Source organism: Bos grunniens, chromosome 24 (assembly GCF_055505025.1).
Source record: "Bos grunniens cultivar Pamir isolate PY7600 chromosome 24, Bosgru_T2T1.0, whole genome shotgun sequence".
Classification (NCBI taxonomy): Eukaryota; Metazoa; Chordata; class Mammalia; order Artiodactyla; family Bovidae; genus Bos; species Bos grunniens.
This window is the reverse complement of record NC_141188.1, coordinates 3958925-3977040: the sequence shown is the minus strand read 5'-3', so window position 1 is coordinate 3977040 and position 18116 is coordinate 3958925. Positions and strand designations below refer to the sequence as shown.

Here is an 18116-nt window from a genome sequence, read left to right as displayed (position 1 = left end):
GGGCAGGCACCACTCACTGGAAATCGGGACTCGTCCCGGGCTGAGCTCTCGCAGTCCTGCACAGCGCTCTGTGGCCCTGCTTAGCGCTGCTGCAGCGCTGCCATCAGCTGTCCATTTGCGGAGATGAAAAACAGAACAGCTGTGTATGTCCAGAAACTAACTTTTTCCATTGTCATAGGGGCCGTTACACTCAGCAGGGCTGAATCCTCAGAAAAGCTCACTTGTGTTCAGACCCTGAGCCTAGAATTCGGTGTGTTAGCCGGAAGGTGAGGCCATAGATAACTAGAGCTTTATTTTGCTATCATTTTAATGTTCTGTGGTTTTGTTAAATTTGGATAATGTACATGTATATCTAAATGTACATCTACATGAATTTAAATCCTTTCTTTAGAAACAAAGTTTACAGGTGGGTCTGAGCTCCTGGGTCCACTTATACATGGATTGTTTTCAGTAGTAAATACTCCAGTATCATATATTCGTGGTTAGTGAATCCATGGATTCAGAGGAACCGTGGATATAGACGGCCACCTGTAAGTTACCTGGGTTTTCGCCTGTTGGAGGATCTGCACCCCTGACCCCTGAGGTATTCAAGGGTCAACAGTATACATACAGAAGAAGAGCAGTTGGTGGATACCTGATAAGGTGGAAGGGTGTTAAAGCTAAGTTAGGTACGAGTGGAGGGCGTGAATCAATGAGGCTAAAAGTGGAAATAGACATACTGGTACTGGAAGCCTCAAACTAATGTGAAGAGACCAAAAAGTCATTAGCTTTGGTCTCATCTCCACGTGTTTAGCAAGTATTTATAAGGCACACATTATACAGCAGGGCCCGTGCAAAGATTTGGAGAGGCAGTGATGAAGCAGAAAGGGTCTGTGGGTGCACACTTCAGAGTTTTACCTGAAAAAGCCCAAAGGAATGGTGACATAGATTGGCGGAGCCATAGAAAATTGGAGAAAAGAAAGTAGAATTTTTTGTTTTTTTAAAGGAAACAAGAGGGAAAGAATGGTAGAGAGTAGCCAAGGTGGTAGCGGTTTGAAGTAGGGGTGATGACTGTCAGACTTCCCAGAGGCCTGTTGATGACTTCACAGAGCATTGTGGTGTCAGAGGCTGACACGGTGAGGGCGGCAGTTGATGGCTAGAGGGCTAGTTCTTAGAGGAATGTGGAGAAAGATGGAAAAAGGGAAGTAGGGCAGGTGCCTGTTGAGAGCAGAAGATAGGGAGCTCAGCTCTATTTTGGGAAAATTCTTATTCAAAACAAAATAAAATCAGGTTAAAAGTTTGGGGTGAAGTTACTTTAGAAACTGAAAATGCCTCATCAGAATTTATGGGTAGCTGAGATCTTAAATGCACAGTACCCAATAGTTTTAGTCAGGGGATGCAAATTTGAGTTAGATCCCGGGAACGCTATGAATGCAGTAGGCCTTGCTGGAACCTGGTGTCCCATCATAGGCATTTTGTGTAGAAGAGATGGACCTTGGTCCTTCAGATTGGGGATGTGGACCACCTTTGCCGGAAAGGTGAGCGGACCAGCCTCATGTACGGGCCTGTTCCAGGGAAGAGCAGCGTGTAAGCCAGCTCTCTGTCCCCTTTGTCACAAGCCAGGCCTGACTCTGGATAGTTATGGCATGATTATGGGGTGACGGGTAGGGTGTTGAGGAGCACAGATGCGTGTTAGACGGCCATGCTTCTGGATGGTTTTACGCGTCTGTTGCTGCAGCCGCAGGAAGCAGCGTCTTGTTTAATGTGCAGGACTCTGTGACCCTCTGTTATTTGGGGTGGTGGAGGACAGCTCTTTTCATGTGCTCTTTATGGTCCCTGTTTACATAGAGTTACACTGATCTTCAAACTCGTCTCCAGGTTTTTCTCAAGGAAGTGAAGTGCTCAGTTTCTGATCTTCCTTGATCAGTTTTTGTTTCCTTTTGCTAGCGCCTTGGAGGAGGCAGGTGAGCAGTTGAAGAGTGGTGGGCGCGTCTGTGTGAGGGGAGCATCTGGGTACACTGCTTGGAGTTTTAGAAAAGTCTTAATCCGTAAGCAAAGTGACACCATGTTTCAGTTTTAAGTACACCTTTTTTTTCTTTTGGTCCCTTAGGGTTTTATCTGTCAATCGCAACCAATTTGATTCTCAATTTTAGATAGCATCTTAAGTATAGTTTGAACATAGAGGCTATGAAAACTGTTTTATTTTGTGTCCTGAAAGAGCATTTTAATTTTGCATTTTATAAATTAAGTTGAGGGGCTTTTTTAATACCGTTTTCAGCCTTTAGGTTAAAAGACTTGGCTCCTGAGTTCTTACGACACGTTTGTCAACACGTATTTCACTCATGCCTTCAGTGTTTCTTCCCATAACAGACTTGTCCAAAGGAAGCAGCGTATTAATTAATGTGGTCCCAGCAATCATTTTATTTGGACCTGAGGAGTCATAGAACATTTTGCTATTAGTTTAGTGTAGAGATTTTGAGTGTATGGGCTTTGGATAGGATGAGGATAGAGTTAAGAATAAATAGAAGTTATGAATATCTTTCCCTTACTCAATCCATTTTGCTTATGAATGAAGATACAGTCTCTCGAATTAACGTTAGTATTTCTCGAAGCTAGAATTTGCTTTACTTGAGGATCTGCCAGAATTTTTGAAGCTGTTGTCCACCTTCTCCATCCCCTTCTGCTCTGCCTCCAGCATTGATTCACCCCACCTCCCGCCTGTGGGAGTTTCACGGTTCTTGCTTTCAGGCAGATTTTGCTGTTTCCCTGGGGGACTCACGGTGGGAGCTCCAGGCTGTCTGCCCAGGAGAGGGACGCAAAAGTCTAGAGAAAATACTCGAGTGCTGTGTTCACCACATAGGAGACTTTCCTGAGCTTCGTTGAGTCTTAAAATTAACCCGTTACCCTACCTCCAAATTTCTAAATTCTACTGTTGGGGTCAAGTTGGATATAGAGAGTTATATATAACATATTTCTGTCTCTGTATAGTTAATATGTATTATGTATTTGTACCCAAATTATAAGACTTAGAGTACTTACTCTCAAGATTTGAAGAGCTTTAGGACATCTTTATTTCATGACATTCTTGGTAAATTTTTGTGATTGTTGCATGTTTATTCTTATTTGGCCTGCAATGCAGGAGACCCGGGTTTGATCCCTTGGTTGGAAAGTTCCCCTGGAGAAGGGCATGGCTACCCATTCCATTATTCTTGCCTGGGAAATTGCATGGACAGAGGAGCCTAACGGACTATAATCCACAGGGTCGCAAAGGGTTGGACACGACTAAGGGACTAAACACTTGAAATGTATAGCTAGTAACCTGAATGAGTTTATAGAAAGCATACAGTGGAGCCTGAGGGTTGTCCGTTGCACTGCAATCCTTTACAACCTCGTGAACAGCTGTGAGAGAAAACAGAAGTTCTTGCCTCTTGACTTCATCTTGCTTTGTAGCAGCTTTCAGAGATAGATTGAATTAGTGAGTTAGCTTTTATATTTCTACTAGCATTTTGTTTACTGAGTGATTTAAGAAACTGGATTATTGATGAACTCTCCCAGTGACTAAGAGAAGTGCCTTCTGATTTGTTGTGACTTAGAAACAGTATTGAGCTGGCAGGCAAAGTTAAGAAATAGGATGGCTTTCGTGTGTTGCTGAGTGGGCATCGAACCTCAGGAGTTGAGTTTCAGGTTTCTAAAAACCCTGGGCATAGTCAGCTCTGTCTCAGTCATCACAGTGTGTCTCATTTCTAACGTAAAAACACGTCCTTTTAAGAAATTTAAGGTATCATTAATTTCATCCGAAATTTCTCATAAATCTGACATAATGTGGTTTTGAAACAGTAACAGGATAATTTAGTTTCATTTATGTGCTGAGAATAACAACTGGTATTTATTGTTTATACTTATGCAATTTTGTAGATGGAGTTTTAACATTGAATGCGGAGAACACTAATTATGACTATCAAGTTCCAAACTTCCATAAATGTGAAATCTGTCTGCTATCTTTTCCAAAAGAGTCCCAGTTTCAACGCCACATGCGGGATCACGAGCGAAATGACAAGGTATGTATTTATAAAAAGGATGTCGGAAATGTGAGCGTTGAAACTGGAGGAACTGTCAAATCAGCATTCTTTCTTATTTCTACATTTTGTATTGTGTAAATGAAGATTTTGATGTTTTGTTTTTAAGCCGTATTTCTAGCCATGGTTAGGTGATGAGAGAAAGTGAGAGCTTGTCTAGTGAATCTAATGAAATTATCTGTGAGTGGACAGAGAAATGATCTTAAAATATGACTTTCCTCAGTAGTTTCAATTTCCCACGTCTCGATGTGTTTTTCTCTGGCAGGCAGTGTTACCCTCAAGTGGTCTTGCATCTTAAAGAATCTGATGTTTTAGATCGTATTTCCGCAGGCAGCAACCCTCTGGTACACAGGGGTTGAACTCAAGTGCCTCTGGTGGGATGTGTCAGGGTGGTTGGAACGTGGCAGCTGAGCCCCCGTGAAGAGAGTGAGCGCCGAGCCCTCTGGGCTAGCGCCGCCTAAGCCCGTGAGTCTTCTGAGATGGGACTGGCGCCAGGGCGCTCTTTTCTGGAGGGCGGGGTGTGAGCAGCTCCAGCCTCCCTCTGGGCACGAGTGATGATGTTGTAGCTGTGACCATTGTTGCTAACACCAGAACCCACTGGGTGTTAACCTCCCAGGTGGAAAATCTGAAAATCCCGACCCATTAGGGTCTGTTTATTTCCAAGAGAAATACCAGTGATTTTCTTTCTACAAGTAAGTGGTAGAACACCTTCCATTTGGGGGAAATTTTAAGTGGGGCTAAGCAGCCATGTGACAATCCAGTGAGAGTTTTTATGATTACTTACTTTGTTTGAAGTGATTTTGTTTACAGCAATGGAGTTGTCATAAAATGAAGGGGGAAAGTCCCACCCAATAAGTTGAAGTCTCACTTTTGCTTTCATAGAGGTTACTTTCTGGTACATTTATATGCAGCATTTCTCATTAGAAATAATTTTCTACGCAAATGTGATGTTTCTGTATACTGCTTTGAGAAATTCTGTAAGGAGCTTTCCCGTGTCCATTTTGGGTTTATTGACTTCAGGTCCAGAAGGACTTCAGAAATTGCTTCTAAAGCTTATCTGTGGATTATGGTGCTTGCTAATGTTTGAATGACATTTATTGTGGAAAGATTGTGTTTCAGTAGCTTTTCGACTTTTCTCTCCACCTAGCCACATCGATGCGACCAGTGCCCCCAAACCTTTAATGTTGAGTTCAACCTGACCCTTCACAAATGTACCCACAATGGGGAGGATCCTACTTGTCCCGTGTGTAACAAGAAATTCTCCAGAGTGGCTAGTCTCAAAGCACATGTTATGCTGCATGAAAAGGAAGAGGTAATTATTTCGGCCTATACTTTGTTCACTGATTTTTAAAATGCATCTCATCTCGGGTCAGGAGGTTTTTAGGTTTAAACTAGTTTGAAGAAGTCTTGTGTGTAGGTGTCACGGCGTCCATTATCAAGAAACTCACCTTGGCCAGTCTCCAGGTCCCTGGTAAAGCGTTTGTTTTCCGGTCATGTCAGAAGCTTAGGGCAAGACTTTTTAATGTGTGGTATACTTGGAGGATCAAAGTTCATCCACAGTGACTGGCAGAGGAGACCCTCGTTTTCTCCTTAACAGAAGTTAACTTCTGTAGGATTTTGGGTGGCCAAAGGTAAACTTTCTGCCTCTGAAGATGGTAGAGTCTCCTTGCCTGGCTCCTGCATCCCCTGACACGTGGGCATTTGGGAGACGAGAGGAAACTCATGAAGATCCAAGGCAGTTTATGCCCCCAGTAGTAGTCCGAAAGCGGACGGTCTTGAGATGGAGTGAAGAATGGTGGGGGTGCGCGGCCCAGGTGCACAGAGAGGCCCGCCTGCTGCTGGCGTGGGTGGGCTCACGTGAAGTGTAAAACATCAGCCCCGCATTGTTACCACAGACAGTCAGGAACATGTGAATGTAGAAAAGAGAAGATAGCAGTCACCTCTAGTTCAGCCACCCAGGGCTAATTACAGGTAACTATTTGGTATGGTTTTCTCCTGAGACAGAAAAACATAAAATATTTATTTACACGTGTAAAATCTGCATCCTGAAAACTGAGTTTGTACATCATGTATAGGTTTGCGTCCTCTTTTTACGTCTTTAATTTTTTATATGAAATAATTTCTTTTTATCTTTTAAAATCTTATTGTATAAGTAATACATGTTCATTTTGGAAAAAGTTGGAAACTGAAGATTAACAAAAGTAAAGGAACCGGTAGTCACACTAGTGGGAGAGATGCGTGTGCAGTTGGCCCTTGAAGCAGCGCGGGTCTGAACTGTGCAGGTCCGCGTGCGCGTGGGCTTTTCAGTAAACACGTCCGACAGGACTGGGTGGTCCCGAGACCGAGGGCGGGGAACCGTGGACGTGGAGGGCCTGCTGTAAAGTTATGCTCGGATTTTCACCTGTGGGGTCGATGCCCCAGACTTCCATGCTTTTCAAGGCTCAGTTGTGTGTTTCTGGCTTTTTGGGGGGTGTGCATACACTTCCATGATGGTTTGGTTAGAAACAGTGTTTTTAGTGCAGTTATATCCTATTATGTCATCTGCTCTGTCCCTTTCATATCTGTGAATGCATCTTTCCCTCACTCGCTTCGTGATTCATGAGTGTTTCCCCCACATTGCTATTCTAAATTGCTTTATTAAAGTATTTAGCATCTGGATAGAGTGTCATGATATTTCTACCATTTCCTTTATTTTTAACATTTAAGTTCATCCTTTTTCAGAACTATAAATAATGCAAATAATGTGTGTATCTTTGTTTCATTAAGATAGATTCATGCAATTGGATTTACTGAATTAACAAGGCTTTTTCAGGCTCTTTGTAGAATGCCACCGTGTATTCTAGAAAGCGTGTGCCCTTCTGCACCTTCTGCAGACTGTAGGCCCGCCTGTCTCACTCAGCTGTAGCACTGTCCAGAAATGGCCAATGTGTTCCTTTCAAAAGGCAGAAAGTGTTTAATATGGTATTTTAAAATACCTGGGAGTCAGTTCAAATAGTAAGACTCATACAGTAGAGAAAACGGTAGAGAGTTAAGTCCCCTTCAGCCCCTGATCTCAGTTCTCCCAGGAGCAGCTTGTCTGGGGGCGGTCAGTGCACGCACAGACCTCTGCGTCCCACGAACGCAACCGAGTGCTGGGGTTCTGTGCTGTCCTCTTCAGGCGACTTGAGTCTCGGGTGTTGTTTCGGCCCCCGCGGTGCTACGTGGCATCCGCTGTCCTGGCCCGTGGGGTCGCCCTTGGGCTGGGCGTGGGTGGTGTGGCCTCGTGTTGCTCTGTGAGGGGCTGGGGGGCTGCGGGCGCGGGAAGCCTGCCCTCGGGACCCGGAGCTGAGCTGACCCGGGGCGCGAGCACAGACACATACGAGGATCGTGTGCATGGAATGCTGGGATCACTGCTGCGAACTGGTGTGCATGTGCTGGGTGGGAGGGGAGTGTGGGCTGTGCCCACAGCACCCGTCAGCTGGGTGGCCGTGGGCATCGACGTTCAGATGGGACCCGTGTGTGATGGTGGGGGGGAGTCGGGTGTTGGCAGAGAGCTGCAGTGCTGTGACGTGCTCGAGGCTGGCCAGCCGTGCGGGAAGCCTGGCCGCGGAGGCCCTGTGAGGTGGGTCTCCCTTCCCCTGGTTCTATGTGCATCCGCAAGGGGCGCCTGCTGGCCCTGCCGTGAGCCCGGGGAACCATGCCGGGGGGTGCCTGCTGCTGGGGTCAGGAGGGGTCTGTGGGGTGGCCAGGGTGTCTGCCGAGCACTGAGCAGCACCTTGAGGCAGATTCCTGTGGGCAGGGCAGAGGGCTCCTGAGAGCCTGGGAGGGTCGAGGGTAGTGCTGGGCACCGGTGCCCGGGGGCGCGAGAGAAGGGCCAGGGTGGCTCCTGGGAGGGGGCAGAAAGGGCGCGTGTTACAGATGAGGAGCCTGAAGGTGGTTGCTGTTTATTGTGTCTACTCTGACTTAAAAAATTTCATCTTTAGCCAGATGGGGGCTGATAAGAACACCACAGCACCCTGACGGTCTGCTGGCCACTCGGGGTCACTGACATCACCCAGGACCGCCTGCCTCTGCAGGAGGCACGAGCAGGAGCTCTGACCACAGGAAATGCAGTGCAGTGGACAGGCTGCCTGCTGCCCTCCAGGCCTCACGCTCCCACTGGGACAAGCCCGGGAGCCAGGCTGCTCGGACCCAGAGGGATGGGAGGCCCATCCAGGCCCCTTGGGGTTGGGTGTGACGTGGCGGCAGCTACAGAACCTCCCGTCCATAGCCCATGTCAGTTGTGATTCAGCATGTACTCAATCCTGCTTTCACCACATGAACTAATTGTACACAAGCCAGGGTTTACTCAGAAAGTTCGGAAAAGTTTCAGAGGAATATCCATGTAGATAACTCCTGAAATGTACTCACCTGCTCATTTGGTTAAAAAAAAAAGTACATTAAAAAAGAGGGTTGATCTGAGACAGAGCAAATAAAGAACAGGGCTGGGAATGGGGGATAAAAAGTCATGGTTTGCATTGTGACTTAGTCGTCCGTGCAGGGCAGATGTTTTGCCTGCAGATTCAGGGTACACGTGGCCCCACTGCTGCATTCGAGGTGGGCAAAACAAGTTTTGTTGTTAGATGGTTTTTAAAAATTTTTGACTATTCACAAGAAAGAAATTTCTTTATTATCAGCAAGATACTAACAAAATAGCAGTTCGTTATTTCCTTACATTATTAAATATTCAGTTCAGTTCAGTTCAGTTGCTCAGTCATGTCCGACTCTGCGACCCCATGAATTGCAGCACGCCAGGCCCCCCTGTCCATCACCAGCTCCCCAAGTTCACTCAGACTCGTGTCCATTGAGTCAGTGATGCCATCCAGCCATTTCGTCCTCTGTAGTCCCCTTCTCCTCCTGCCGCCAATCCCTCCCAGCATCAGGGTCTTTTCCAATGAGTCAACTCTTCACATGAGGTGGCCAAAGTACTGAAGTTTCAGCTTTAGCATCATTCCTTCCAAAGAAATCCCAGGGCTGATCTTCAGAATGGACTGGTTGGATCTCCTTGCAGTCCAAGGGACTCTCAAGAGTCTTCTCCAACACCACAGTTCAAAAGCATCAGTTCTTCGGTGCTCAGCCTTCTTCACAGTCCAACTCTCACTTCCATACATGACCACAGGAAAAACCATAGCCTTGACTAGACGGACCTTTGTTAGCAAAGTAATCTCTCTGCATTTGAATATGCTATCTAGGTTGGTCATAACTTTCCTATTAACACTAACTTAAAGTCATTTAAGTTGAAGTCATTGGATTGCTCCAAGTATCCCATTCAGCTTCATTCCTTCCGCAAAGGACGCACTGAGTAGCGTCAGTGAACAGCCTCATTCAGTGAGGTTTCTGTGCATTCACGAGGCCATCAGGTGCAGTAATTAGAAGAAAGTCTGGTGGGAAGAGAGAGCTTTGTATTCTGTTGTGTAGAAACAGCAGTTTATGCACACTGACAGGTTACATGCGTCTTTTCCCGTGAGGGCAGGTGTTGCTGTCACCACTGTTTCATACCCCTTGGGCGGTCAGCACACTCAGGTGCACGTGGCTGGTGATTAGGAGCCTTAACATGAACCGAGGCCCAGCTTCGGAACACCTGGACCTGCGCTGTTCTAACTGAGACACGAGTAATTTAAAATTTACCCTGGCTGTATTTTCAGAAGTCAAAACAAAACAATGAAATAAATTTTAATGTATTTACGAAAATACATCCAAAGTATTGTAAGTCGCACATTAAAAGTTACTGTGCTGTTTTACACCTCACCTTCTTTTCAGTAAGCCTTTGAAATCCTGTGTGTTTCTTATGCTAGCTCCACAGGTGCTCAGCCGGGCACGTCTACATGGAGTCCCTGACTGTTCTGTGATCAACCTTCTATATAAACCAGACGGAAAGAATGATAGGTGTTTCCATTTAAGAACTTACCAGCTGTCAGCTTGTTTTAAGGAAGTCTATTAAACTATCATCTTAATTTAAATTCCTTCCTGACCTTTTTGTGGTGTCCAAGTCCTACTTCAGAGTTTTCACAGTGTAGGTGAACAAAGCGCCATTACCCAGCAGTCAGTTTGAAGCAGCTCACTTTGCTCAAAAGCTGTAGTGGTCTCTCATCCTTTCGCCTGTGTTTCTGTCAACAAAGAAGTGATTTCTTGTATCCTCGTACTTGGACCCCGCGGTGTATCTTTTGAGAGGCAAGGCGGTGTTTGTTTGCCAGGAGGGTGCACTCCGTGTGTCAGTGGTTTAAGCAGCAAGGCTCCGGCGCGTCCGCGTGCTTATAGGTGGCCTCTCCCCATTAGAACCTCATCTGCTCCGAGTGCGGGGATGAGTTCACCCTGCAGAGCCAGCTGGCCATCCACATGGAGGAGCACCGCCAAGAGCTGGCCGGGAGCCGCACTCACACCTGCAAGGCCTGCAGGAAGGAGTTCGAGACGTCCTCACAGCTCAAGGAGCACATGAAGACACACTACAAGATCAGGTGGGAAGCCTTTCCCGGCTAAAGAAAATTACACCTTGTATGAAAAATTGGCACGCTGCTTTAGGAGCAGGAGCAGGGCGACTTGGGAGTGTGGTGCTGGGATGGCTTTCATAACCTGTGGTCCGTGTCATGTCTGCCGTAGGACAGATAAGGTCAAAAATGAAACATCAGACTGAGGGTAGAAGTTTTTAGCTGTATTACAATGAGAACAGCTGTAGAATGAGGCATCGGCAGTACACTTTTAATGGGCAGGTAAGGAGGTGTGTAGAGTGGACTCACAGGGCCAGGTTAGCACCCTTTTTAGTGAGTTGGCTTATTTGTACTACCTGGAGCTTGCACATGTCCAACATGTGCTTCATGTGTCTGCAAACAGACAAGTAAAACTTCATTTAATCGTTAACATACCGCCCTTCAGGCCAGGATACTGCCATGGTCCCCGTTTTGCAGATTAGAAAGCCTAGGCTGGAGGTTTCTGCCCAGCCTTCAGAATGCCGCAAGGCTGCTTATGGGGGCTGGAGCAGGGAGAGCCAGGGCGCAGGGCGGCGGCTGCGGGCCGGGGACGCGGGAGCCTTCTCGCTCCCGAGTGTGCGGTTGATCTCTCCTTAAAGCTCGCTCTGGTTCTGAAGCGGTGGAGTCACAGGGACCCCACTTACCGCATGCTTTCCCTCCGGGATCCCAGGGTGGCCGGCACCAGGTCGTACAACAGGAACATCGACAGGAGCAGCTTCACATACTCCTGCCCGCACTGCGGGAAGACGTTCCAGAAACCGAGCCAGCTGACGCGGCATGTCCGGATACACACAGGTGTGAGGCGCGCTGGCTTCTGGAGGACCCCGACGGGGGCTGGGGGCCAGACTGTGGCCTGGAGCCGGCCCGGCCTGGACTGGGGCCTCGGCTTTCCCCTGCTTGCAGAGGCCCGCGGTGCTCCTTTGCGATGCTGGGGAGGCGGCGGGAGTGTGGGTCTGCGGCCTCAGGGAGACGTTCTGCCTGGAGGGGGCAGGTGTGCGGTCTTGAATTTGGGTAACTTAAGAAGTATTTCTCTTAACCCATCACATGCTCATACAGTGCGGAATCACATTGTGATCATCTTTCTCCCTCTCCAGGTGAAAGGCCATTTAAGTGTAGCGAATGTGGAAAAGCTTTTAACCAGAAGGGTGCGCTGCAGACTCACATGATCAAGCATACGGGTGAGAAGCCCCACGCCTGTGCCTTCTGTCCCGCCGCCTTCTCTCAGAAAGGGAACCTCCAGTCCCATGTGCAGAGGGTTCACTCCGAGGTGAGCGTGCCCCTGGGGTGTAGGCATGTGGTGGGCGGGCTGGGGTGGAGCGGGGAGGTCCTTACAAGAGTGCAGACGTCACAGGCTGCACAGGTGCCCCCAGAGTGAAGAGTGAGCCCGAGGAACTCTACTTGTTAAATGTAGATAAAGGGTTTGTCGGGAGCAAACCCTGTTTAAAAAAGTACGTGCGTGCGGGCTCAGTCATGTCTGACTCTTTGCGACCCCATGGACTGTGGCCCGCCAGGCTCCTCACATGGGATTCTCCAGGCCAGAGTACGGAGTGGGTTGCCATGCCCTCCTCCAGGGGATCTTCCCTATCCAAGGATTGAACCCACTTCTCCTGCATTGCAGGTGGATTCTTTACCACTGAGCCACCTAAGCAGCTCCCCAAAATACATATATATGTATACACACAAGTACATACATACACATGAATATATATATATATATATATATAAAAACATGTGAACCTTTTTGGCTTATATGGAAATATACTGTTTTTTGTCGTTTTACCGACAATATTATAGCTTTGATGAATAAACGTTTGAAAATAATCCTAATACCATTGTTAGTCACAGTTTATCAATCTGAATGTGAACGTTATGTGATGCCTTTAGTGAACCCGAAACACAGACGCTTCCAAGTGTGAGGAACTGAAAGACGCGGTGAACTTGAGGAGGAAGTGTTTTTCTGTGCTGGTGCAGCTGACCTGTGTACAGCCCCACTCACATTTTCTGTCAGCATAGTCCTGCCCAGTGTATTTCCCTCCATGCTGCACATTAACTGATCATTTCAGCCAAACTGATGCTCCTCAGTTGTCTCCAGATAATACTGATTTGTCAGCCTCTGGAAGTAGCTCTCTTCATCCGGTTCGTTTTTGCTCTTAACTGTCGTGATTTGGTGTCTTATTTAGTCTAGTTGGAGATAATGAAGATGTATTTAAGCAACACAAACACTCTTATTATGGATCATTTATTTTATGTAATTACTTTGGAGGATGAAAAATATCACAGTCCTAAAAGCAAGTGTATATCTTTTAATTTTTCCTTTGGTAAATCCTTAGGTAACAGTAAATCCTTAAGTAACAGTAAAATGAAGAAAAGCTTACGTAGTTCTGATAGTTTACAAGCAGACTGAGGACTCATATGCAGTGAAGCTACTTTTAAAGACTGTTTACTGTCGAAGGCCCAGGCCCTGGGAAGAGTATATGCGGACTCGCGAGGGTGCCTTTTGGTCTGCGTTAGTGCCTCTTGGAGCTGCCTCCGTGTGAAGGGGGTTGCCGAGGAGTAACCGTGTATCTGCACACACAGCACCAGGAAGAGGAGGCTGAGAACCGCCCGGCTTAGGAGAGCCTTGCGGGGATGCCAGGGTCGCCTGCCTCCGGCCGGAGACCGCCGGGGCCTGTAGTGGGACCGACTCTGGTGTTCTGGGAACAACCCCTAAAGATTGCTTGGAGTGCTATGTAATCCTGTGGTGAGGCTAAAGCTGTGGGTTTGCTCTTCTCGAGGTGTCGGGAAGATGGAGTCTCCCCCTAGCTCAGAGCCGGCCGGCACAGCTGGCAGGACCAGCGCTGGCCCTGAGGGTGGGGCGAGGACTGCTGGGCGCTGCCTCCATGCCGGCGGCCCTGCTCCCTCACTGCTCTGTGCGCCACTTTCTGCTCCGCCAGAGGCTTAGAAGGTGGCCACTGATGTGACGTGACTATTGGAACTGGCGGCCGCCCTCCTGACTCGTATGTTTAAGACTCAGAGTAAAAGTCTTAACTGTCTGGCCTTGGTTGTTGAACACTTAAACCATTTTATTGAACACTTAGCCATTTAAGAAATCGAGAACAGGTCAGACCTTTTTTTTTTTAACTAGAGCACAGTAACTGAAAACTGTGGGTTTTCACTCCCGCACCAGTTCTGATTTATAGAAAAGACTGAAATTTCAATTAATCTCAGACTGAAAATATTGATTACAGAGTCAGGTCATTGATTCTAGACCTCTCTAACTTAAAAGGTATAATAAAGGGTTACATTATATCTGTCATTTTAATTGAATGGTTAGTTATAATTTGCCATCATTTAAATATTTTAATCTAACAATTAATTGTAAAACATTGTTTTTTCTTTTTTGTTCTTTAAGGTCAAGAATGGCCCTACCTATAATTGTACAGAATGTAGTTGTGTATTTAAAAGTTTAGGTAGCTTGAACACTCACATCAGCAAGATGCATATGGGTGGACCACAGAATTCAGCAGGCGCTACAGAGACTGCTCACGTCTTAACGGTAAGCTTGGCCAGCTGGTTGACAGAAGGTATTCTGTTACCAAAATCTGTCATCTGAAGTATGACCTTTTTTTAAAATGGAATGGAATCGTCAGTAGTACCATAAAGGTGCTATGAAAGTTTCCTCTATGGAAGTACGGGTCCTACTTTTATTTGTTCGCTTAATTAATGAAAGAAAATCAAATTTTTGGAAACTTTAAAATAATTTTACGTGATTCTGATTTATAGAGTGTCATCTGAACCAGTTAGAAATAAGGCCAAACGTCATCATTGTTATGAAGTTGTAATTCCTACAGTCAGTGTTAACTGATGATGATTATTGAATATTCTTTATGCTTGTGTTCTCATTGAAGAATCACCTTTCTTTTTAAAGTGATATTTCCCCACATCTGATGTGATGGTGATTCTTTTTCCTGAAACCTTGCACCTTTGGGAAACTAAGTTGTATTTTCCAGTACACGCAGTAAGGGTTGTGACTCAGAGCATGCCCACTTGACTCCTTCCTGTAGACTGGTAGCTCAGCCTCCGTCTGCGGCTCTCCTGTCGTCTCAGCTGAGCTGCCTGGCAACATCTAAGTGTCGAGCGTGGTGTCCTGACCACCGCAGACAAGTCTCCCGAGTGCAGAGGTGCCTCGTGAGTGCAGCCAGCCAGTAGCTGGTGTCAAGTCGGCAGCTGCCTCTTACCACGGAGAGGACAGGCCCAGTTTGTATTTTGTCCCCAAGCATGGGGCTCACGTTTAGTGTTGGCTTTTTCCTTTCTCACAATATTTGTGGCTTGGGATGAGTCCTCAGCTTACTCTTGATCCAGAGAGTGTTGTAAAGATGTTCTAAAGCTGGAGAGTAATCAGTCTTGTAATTAGGTCTTAAATTTTATTTTGGACTGAGTAGTTTTAAATAAAATTTTCAATATATAAATCAAGCAAATGTTGAGTTTTTTTTTCCTTTTCCTTTGGCAGTATGCAAATCAAGCATGTAGGTGGAGTGAATTACCTAGAATGATAATCCAAGTCATTTAAAAAATCTACATTCTCCATAAAACACTGAGAGTGTCGTGCAGGGGTTTGTCCTGATACCCGCCATGATGAGGTCTTGCGGGTTCTCTGACCCCACTGTCTTACGTGTGTGTTTTTCAGATTTCTGGGTTTCTGAGGAATCAGATCAGCTCTCCCCTTACATACTCTTGGCTGTGGCTTTACAGAGCTATTATTCCTCCAATGCCCCTATTTTTCAGCAATCAGAAAAAATTTTAGACCACAGTGATTTCTTTCTTATTTTGTCTATTTGGTAACTTTTTTACTCCTTTGTTTTAGTGACCAGCGGGAATGAGGTTTGTGTGCTTAATCCCTCATCTTGAAGTGATAATCTCTACTACCACGTAAAAGACTTTAAAAGAGTTACAGAAAAATTCATTGAATACGTTTTTTTTAATAGCCAGTTTTGGTCTAACTTAAAAAGTCAGTGAGGCATATTTGCGATATTGTTAGATTTTCATGCTCAGAACAAAGATAATGCTGGTTTCTTTTTTTTTAAAAATTGCTGTACGAATTAGCATACTTGTTTACCATTTTTAATGAACGTCGGTGTGTTTCAGGCCACGCTGTTTCAGACTTTACCTCTCCAGCAGACGGACACCCAGGTCCCGTCGGCTCCCGGTCAGCAAAGCTCGCAGGTGGTGACCGACGTCATCCAGCAGTTGCTGGAGCTGTCGGAGCCGGGGCCGGTGGAGGCCAGCCAGCCGCCCCAGGCCGCCCAGCAGCTGAGCATCACCGTGGGCATCAACCAGGACATCCTGCAGGTGAGCCGCGCTGCCCCCGCCGTTGTGTCCGTCAGGGCCGGGGCCACCGCTGGGAAGTCAGTATTCAGGGCTTGTTGGAGTAAAGGCATCTTCACGAAAATTGTGTCCTAACTGAAACGATTATATTGAAACAAAGCATGCTTATTTGATTACTTATGGACAGTGCAGATTTCGAAATGATTTATTAATCTATAAACAAAAAGTTTTAAAAACCTAACTTTTTTCTCTGTAAGTGAGTTTTCTGGAAAAGAACAGGGTTTTCAGGGCTTTCTTATATCTGTCCCTGGTGACGGAGGGTGAGGACTATTTAATTCTTGGCCGAGCTCCTTGGAGACAGCACCGCGTGTCCTGACTGTGTGTGAGCATCTCTGCTCTCACGGGGCTGGCGAACGGGGGCGCACAGATGCCTGTCTCATTCTCCCCCCAGGCCTGCTCCATGGCCGCGGCCTTTACCCTCCCCGCTCCCTGTGTTTACTTGCTGATGGTAAACGCTGACCTCTGTGCTCCACCTTTGTGGTGACAAGTTGGCTGGGGAGTGAAGAGTCAGGCTGTCAGGACCCTGTGACAGCTGGTGTCCTGAGGGCGAAGCCCCTCTCATCTCTAACCGTGATTCCCCAATGTGCTGTAGACAACCAGGGTTGTCTGATACAACAGTTCTACCAGGCCGTGTAATTAATTTTAATTCCCTTTAATTTTGAAACGCAAATGCTTGCCATGCCAGATTTTGGGTAGAGCTGAGATGTCAGATTTCCAAAGGGACATTTCCACCTCCAGAGCTGGACGTTTCGCTTATGTTAATAGAGGACTGCTTGGCGATGGAGGCTTTCCTCCTGGTGGGGTCGAGTCAGAATTCCGCAGGTCAGGCTTGCTAGTGTCTTTGTGATTAACTTTGGTGGGCAGGTGCGGGCGTCACCCCTCCTAACCTCCTAGTTCTGTTCTGTCTCAGCAAGCCTTAGAAAACAGTGGGCTGTCTTCAATTCCAGTTGCAGCGCATCCGAGCGACCCCAGCCACACCAAGGCCGCAGCAGCTCAGGGCCAGACCCCAGACGCTACGAGCGTTTCAAGTGAGCCAGCTGACCCTACAGACACAGAGCAAGAGAAAGAGCAGGAAAGCCCAGAGAAGCTGGATAAAAAGGAGAAAAAGATCATAAAGAAGAAATCACCGTTTCTACCAGGTAATTTTAGCACGCGTTAAGGTTCCGACATTGGGGTGGTCAGTTGCTATTTGAGTCGTGCCCTCCTTTTTCCTTCTGAAGGGGATGTGTTGTTGAAGGCTCCAATCGTCTCTACCCAATAGCGTTTGTTTGTGGTGAGCCCTGTTGAACTTGCCCCTTTGCCGCGGGCTGCTGACGTCCCGTGATTGAGCCCTCCTTCCTGCCAGCCCTTCCCACCAGTCTCTGCTCCATCGTCCCCCAGAGCCCCCACCTGATGCTCCTGAAGCCCCCCTGCCCCACCCTTGGCCCTTTCCCAGCGGCGCCGTCTGCTCCCCGGCTCCCAGCCTTTGGAAGCCCGCCCCACCTGCGTCTCTGCCTCCCCTCTGGGCGTCTGGATGCAAGCTCATGCTGTGGTGAAGCTGGGTTCCTGCTGTCCCCTCAGCATCCTCGCGTCTGCTGAGCGGTGTGCGTTCCCACAGACGGGGCTGCGTCACGCATGTCTCCTTCCTCGCCCTCCTCTCTCATTCTCTGGGGGACTCGGGTGGTTGTTGGAGGCCAGCTCGCGTCACCGCCTCATAGGAGCAGGGGGTCTTCCTCCCTCAGTCCCGAAGACAAGCAGGACCCCTGGTCCCCTGGGTCAGTCGTGTGCAGCTGGAATGCGTTCTGTGCGTTTCCGCAATCCCTCAGGGCTCGGTTTGGCTCACCAGGCAGGAGCAGGCCTTATTGTGTCTCTCATGGATAAGATAGATCCCTGCCTTTTGGGAGAAGTGTTGCTGTAAAAATGTTTGCTTAATGCATTAACTGTTCTTGGGAGGCGTGGACTAACCCTGTCATCTGTGTTAACACTTCTTTCTGAGAACGCATTTTCTCATTGCCAACGTGTGGTTGTGAAATCTTTGATTCTCAGCCTACAAAACATCTTGGCCCTACTCTCATTCTTCTCCCTCTTCTTTTGATCTGACCCTTCCTCCCCAAGTGAAAACCAGGATGATGGAACCCAAGCAGTTTATTGTCTGGGTTTTCCTGGGATCTGGAGAGGCAAGAAGGAAATAAGGGCCATTTCCACACATTTTTGTCAGTTGTGTGGTGGCCTTGGA

At 47.2% G+C, this 18116-nt stretch overlaps 1 protein-coding gene across 11 annotated transcripts in view; it reads left to right on the top strand.

The window, feature by feature from the left end:
- Positions 1 to 18116, top strand: part of ZNF236 (zinc finger protein 236) — a 68938-nt gene that overhangs the window by 5814 nt on the left and 45008 nt on the right. For 9 of the 11 annotated variants that reach the window (XR_015153668.1, XR_015153667.1, XM_086372540.1 and 6 more), the window contains exons 2-9: positions 3895 to 4037; positions 5203 to 5367; positions 10350 to 10528; positions 11208 to 11332; positions 11632 to 11804; positions 13929 to 14072; positions 15662 to 15865; positions 16812 to 17040. Coding sequence is in view for 8 of the 11 variants with exons in the window: in XM_086372540.1 (XP_086228666.1) it covers positions 3895 to 4037; positions 5203 to 5367; positions 10350 to 10528; positions 11208 to 11332; positions 11632 to 11804; positions 13929 to 14072; positions 15662 to 15865; positions 16812 to 17040 (1362 nt within the window). In the remaining 3 variants the exon portion in view is untranslated. Of the gene's footprint in view, positions 1 to 142; positions 267 to 3894; positions 4038 to 5202; positions 5368 to 10349; positions 10529 to 11207; positions 11333 to 11631; positions 11805 to 13928; positions 14073 to 15661; positions 15866 to 16811; positions 17041 to 18116 lie in introns of those variants that run through there. The other 2 variants (XM_086372542.1, XM_086372544.1) reach the window with 2 other exon arrangements.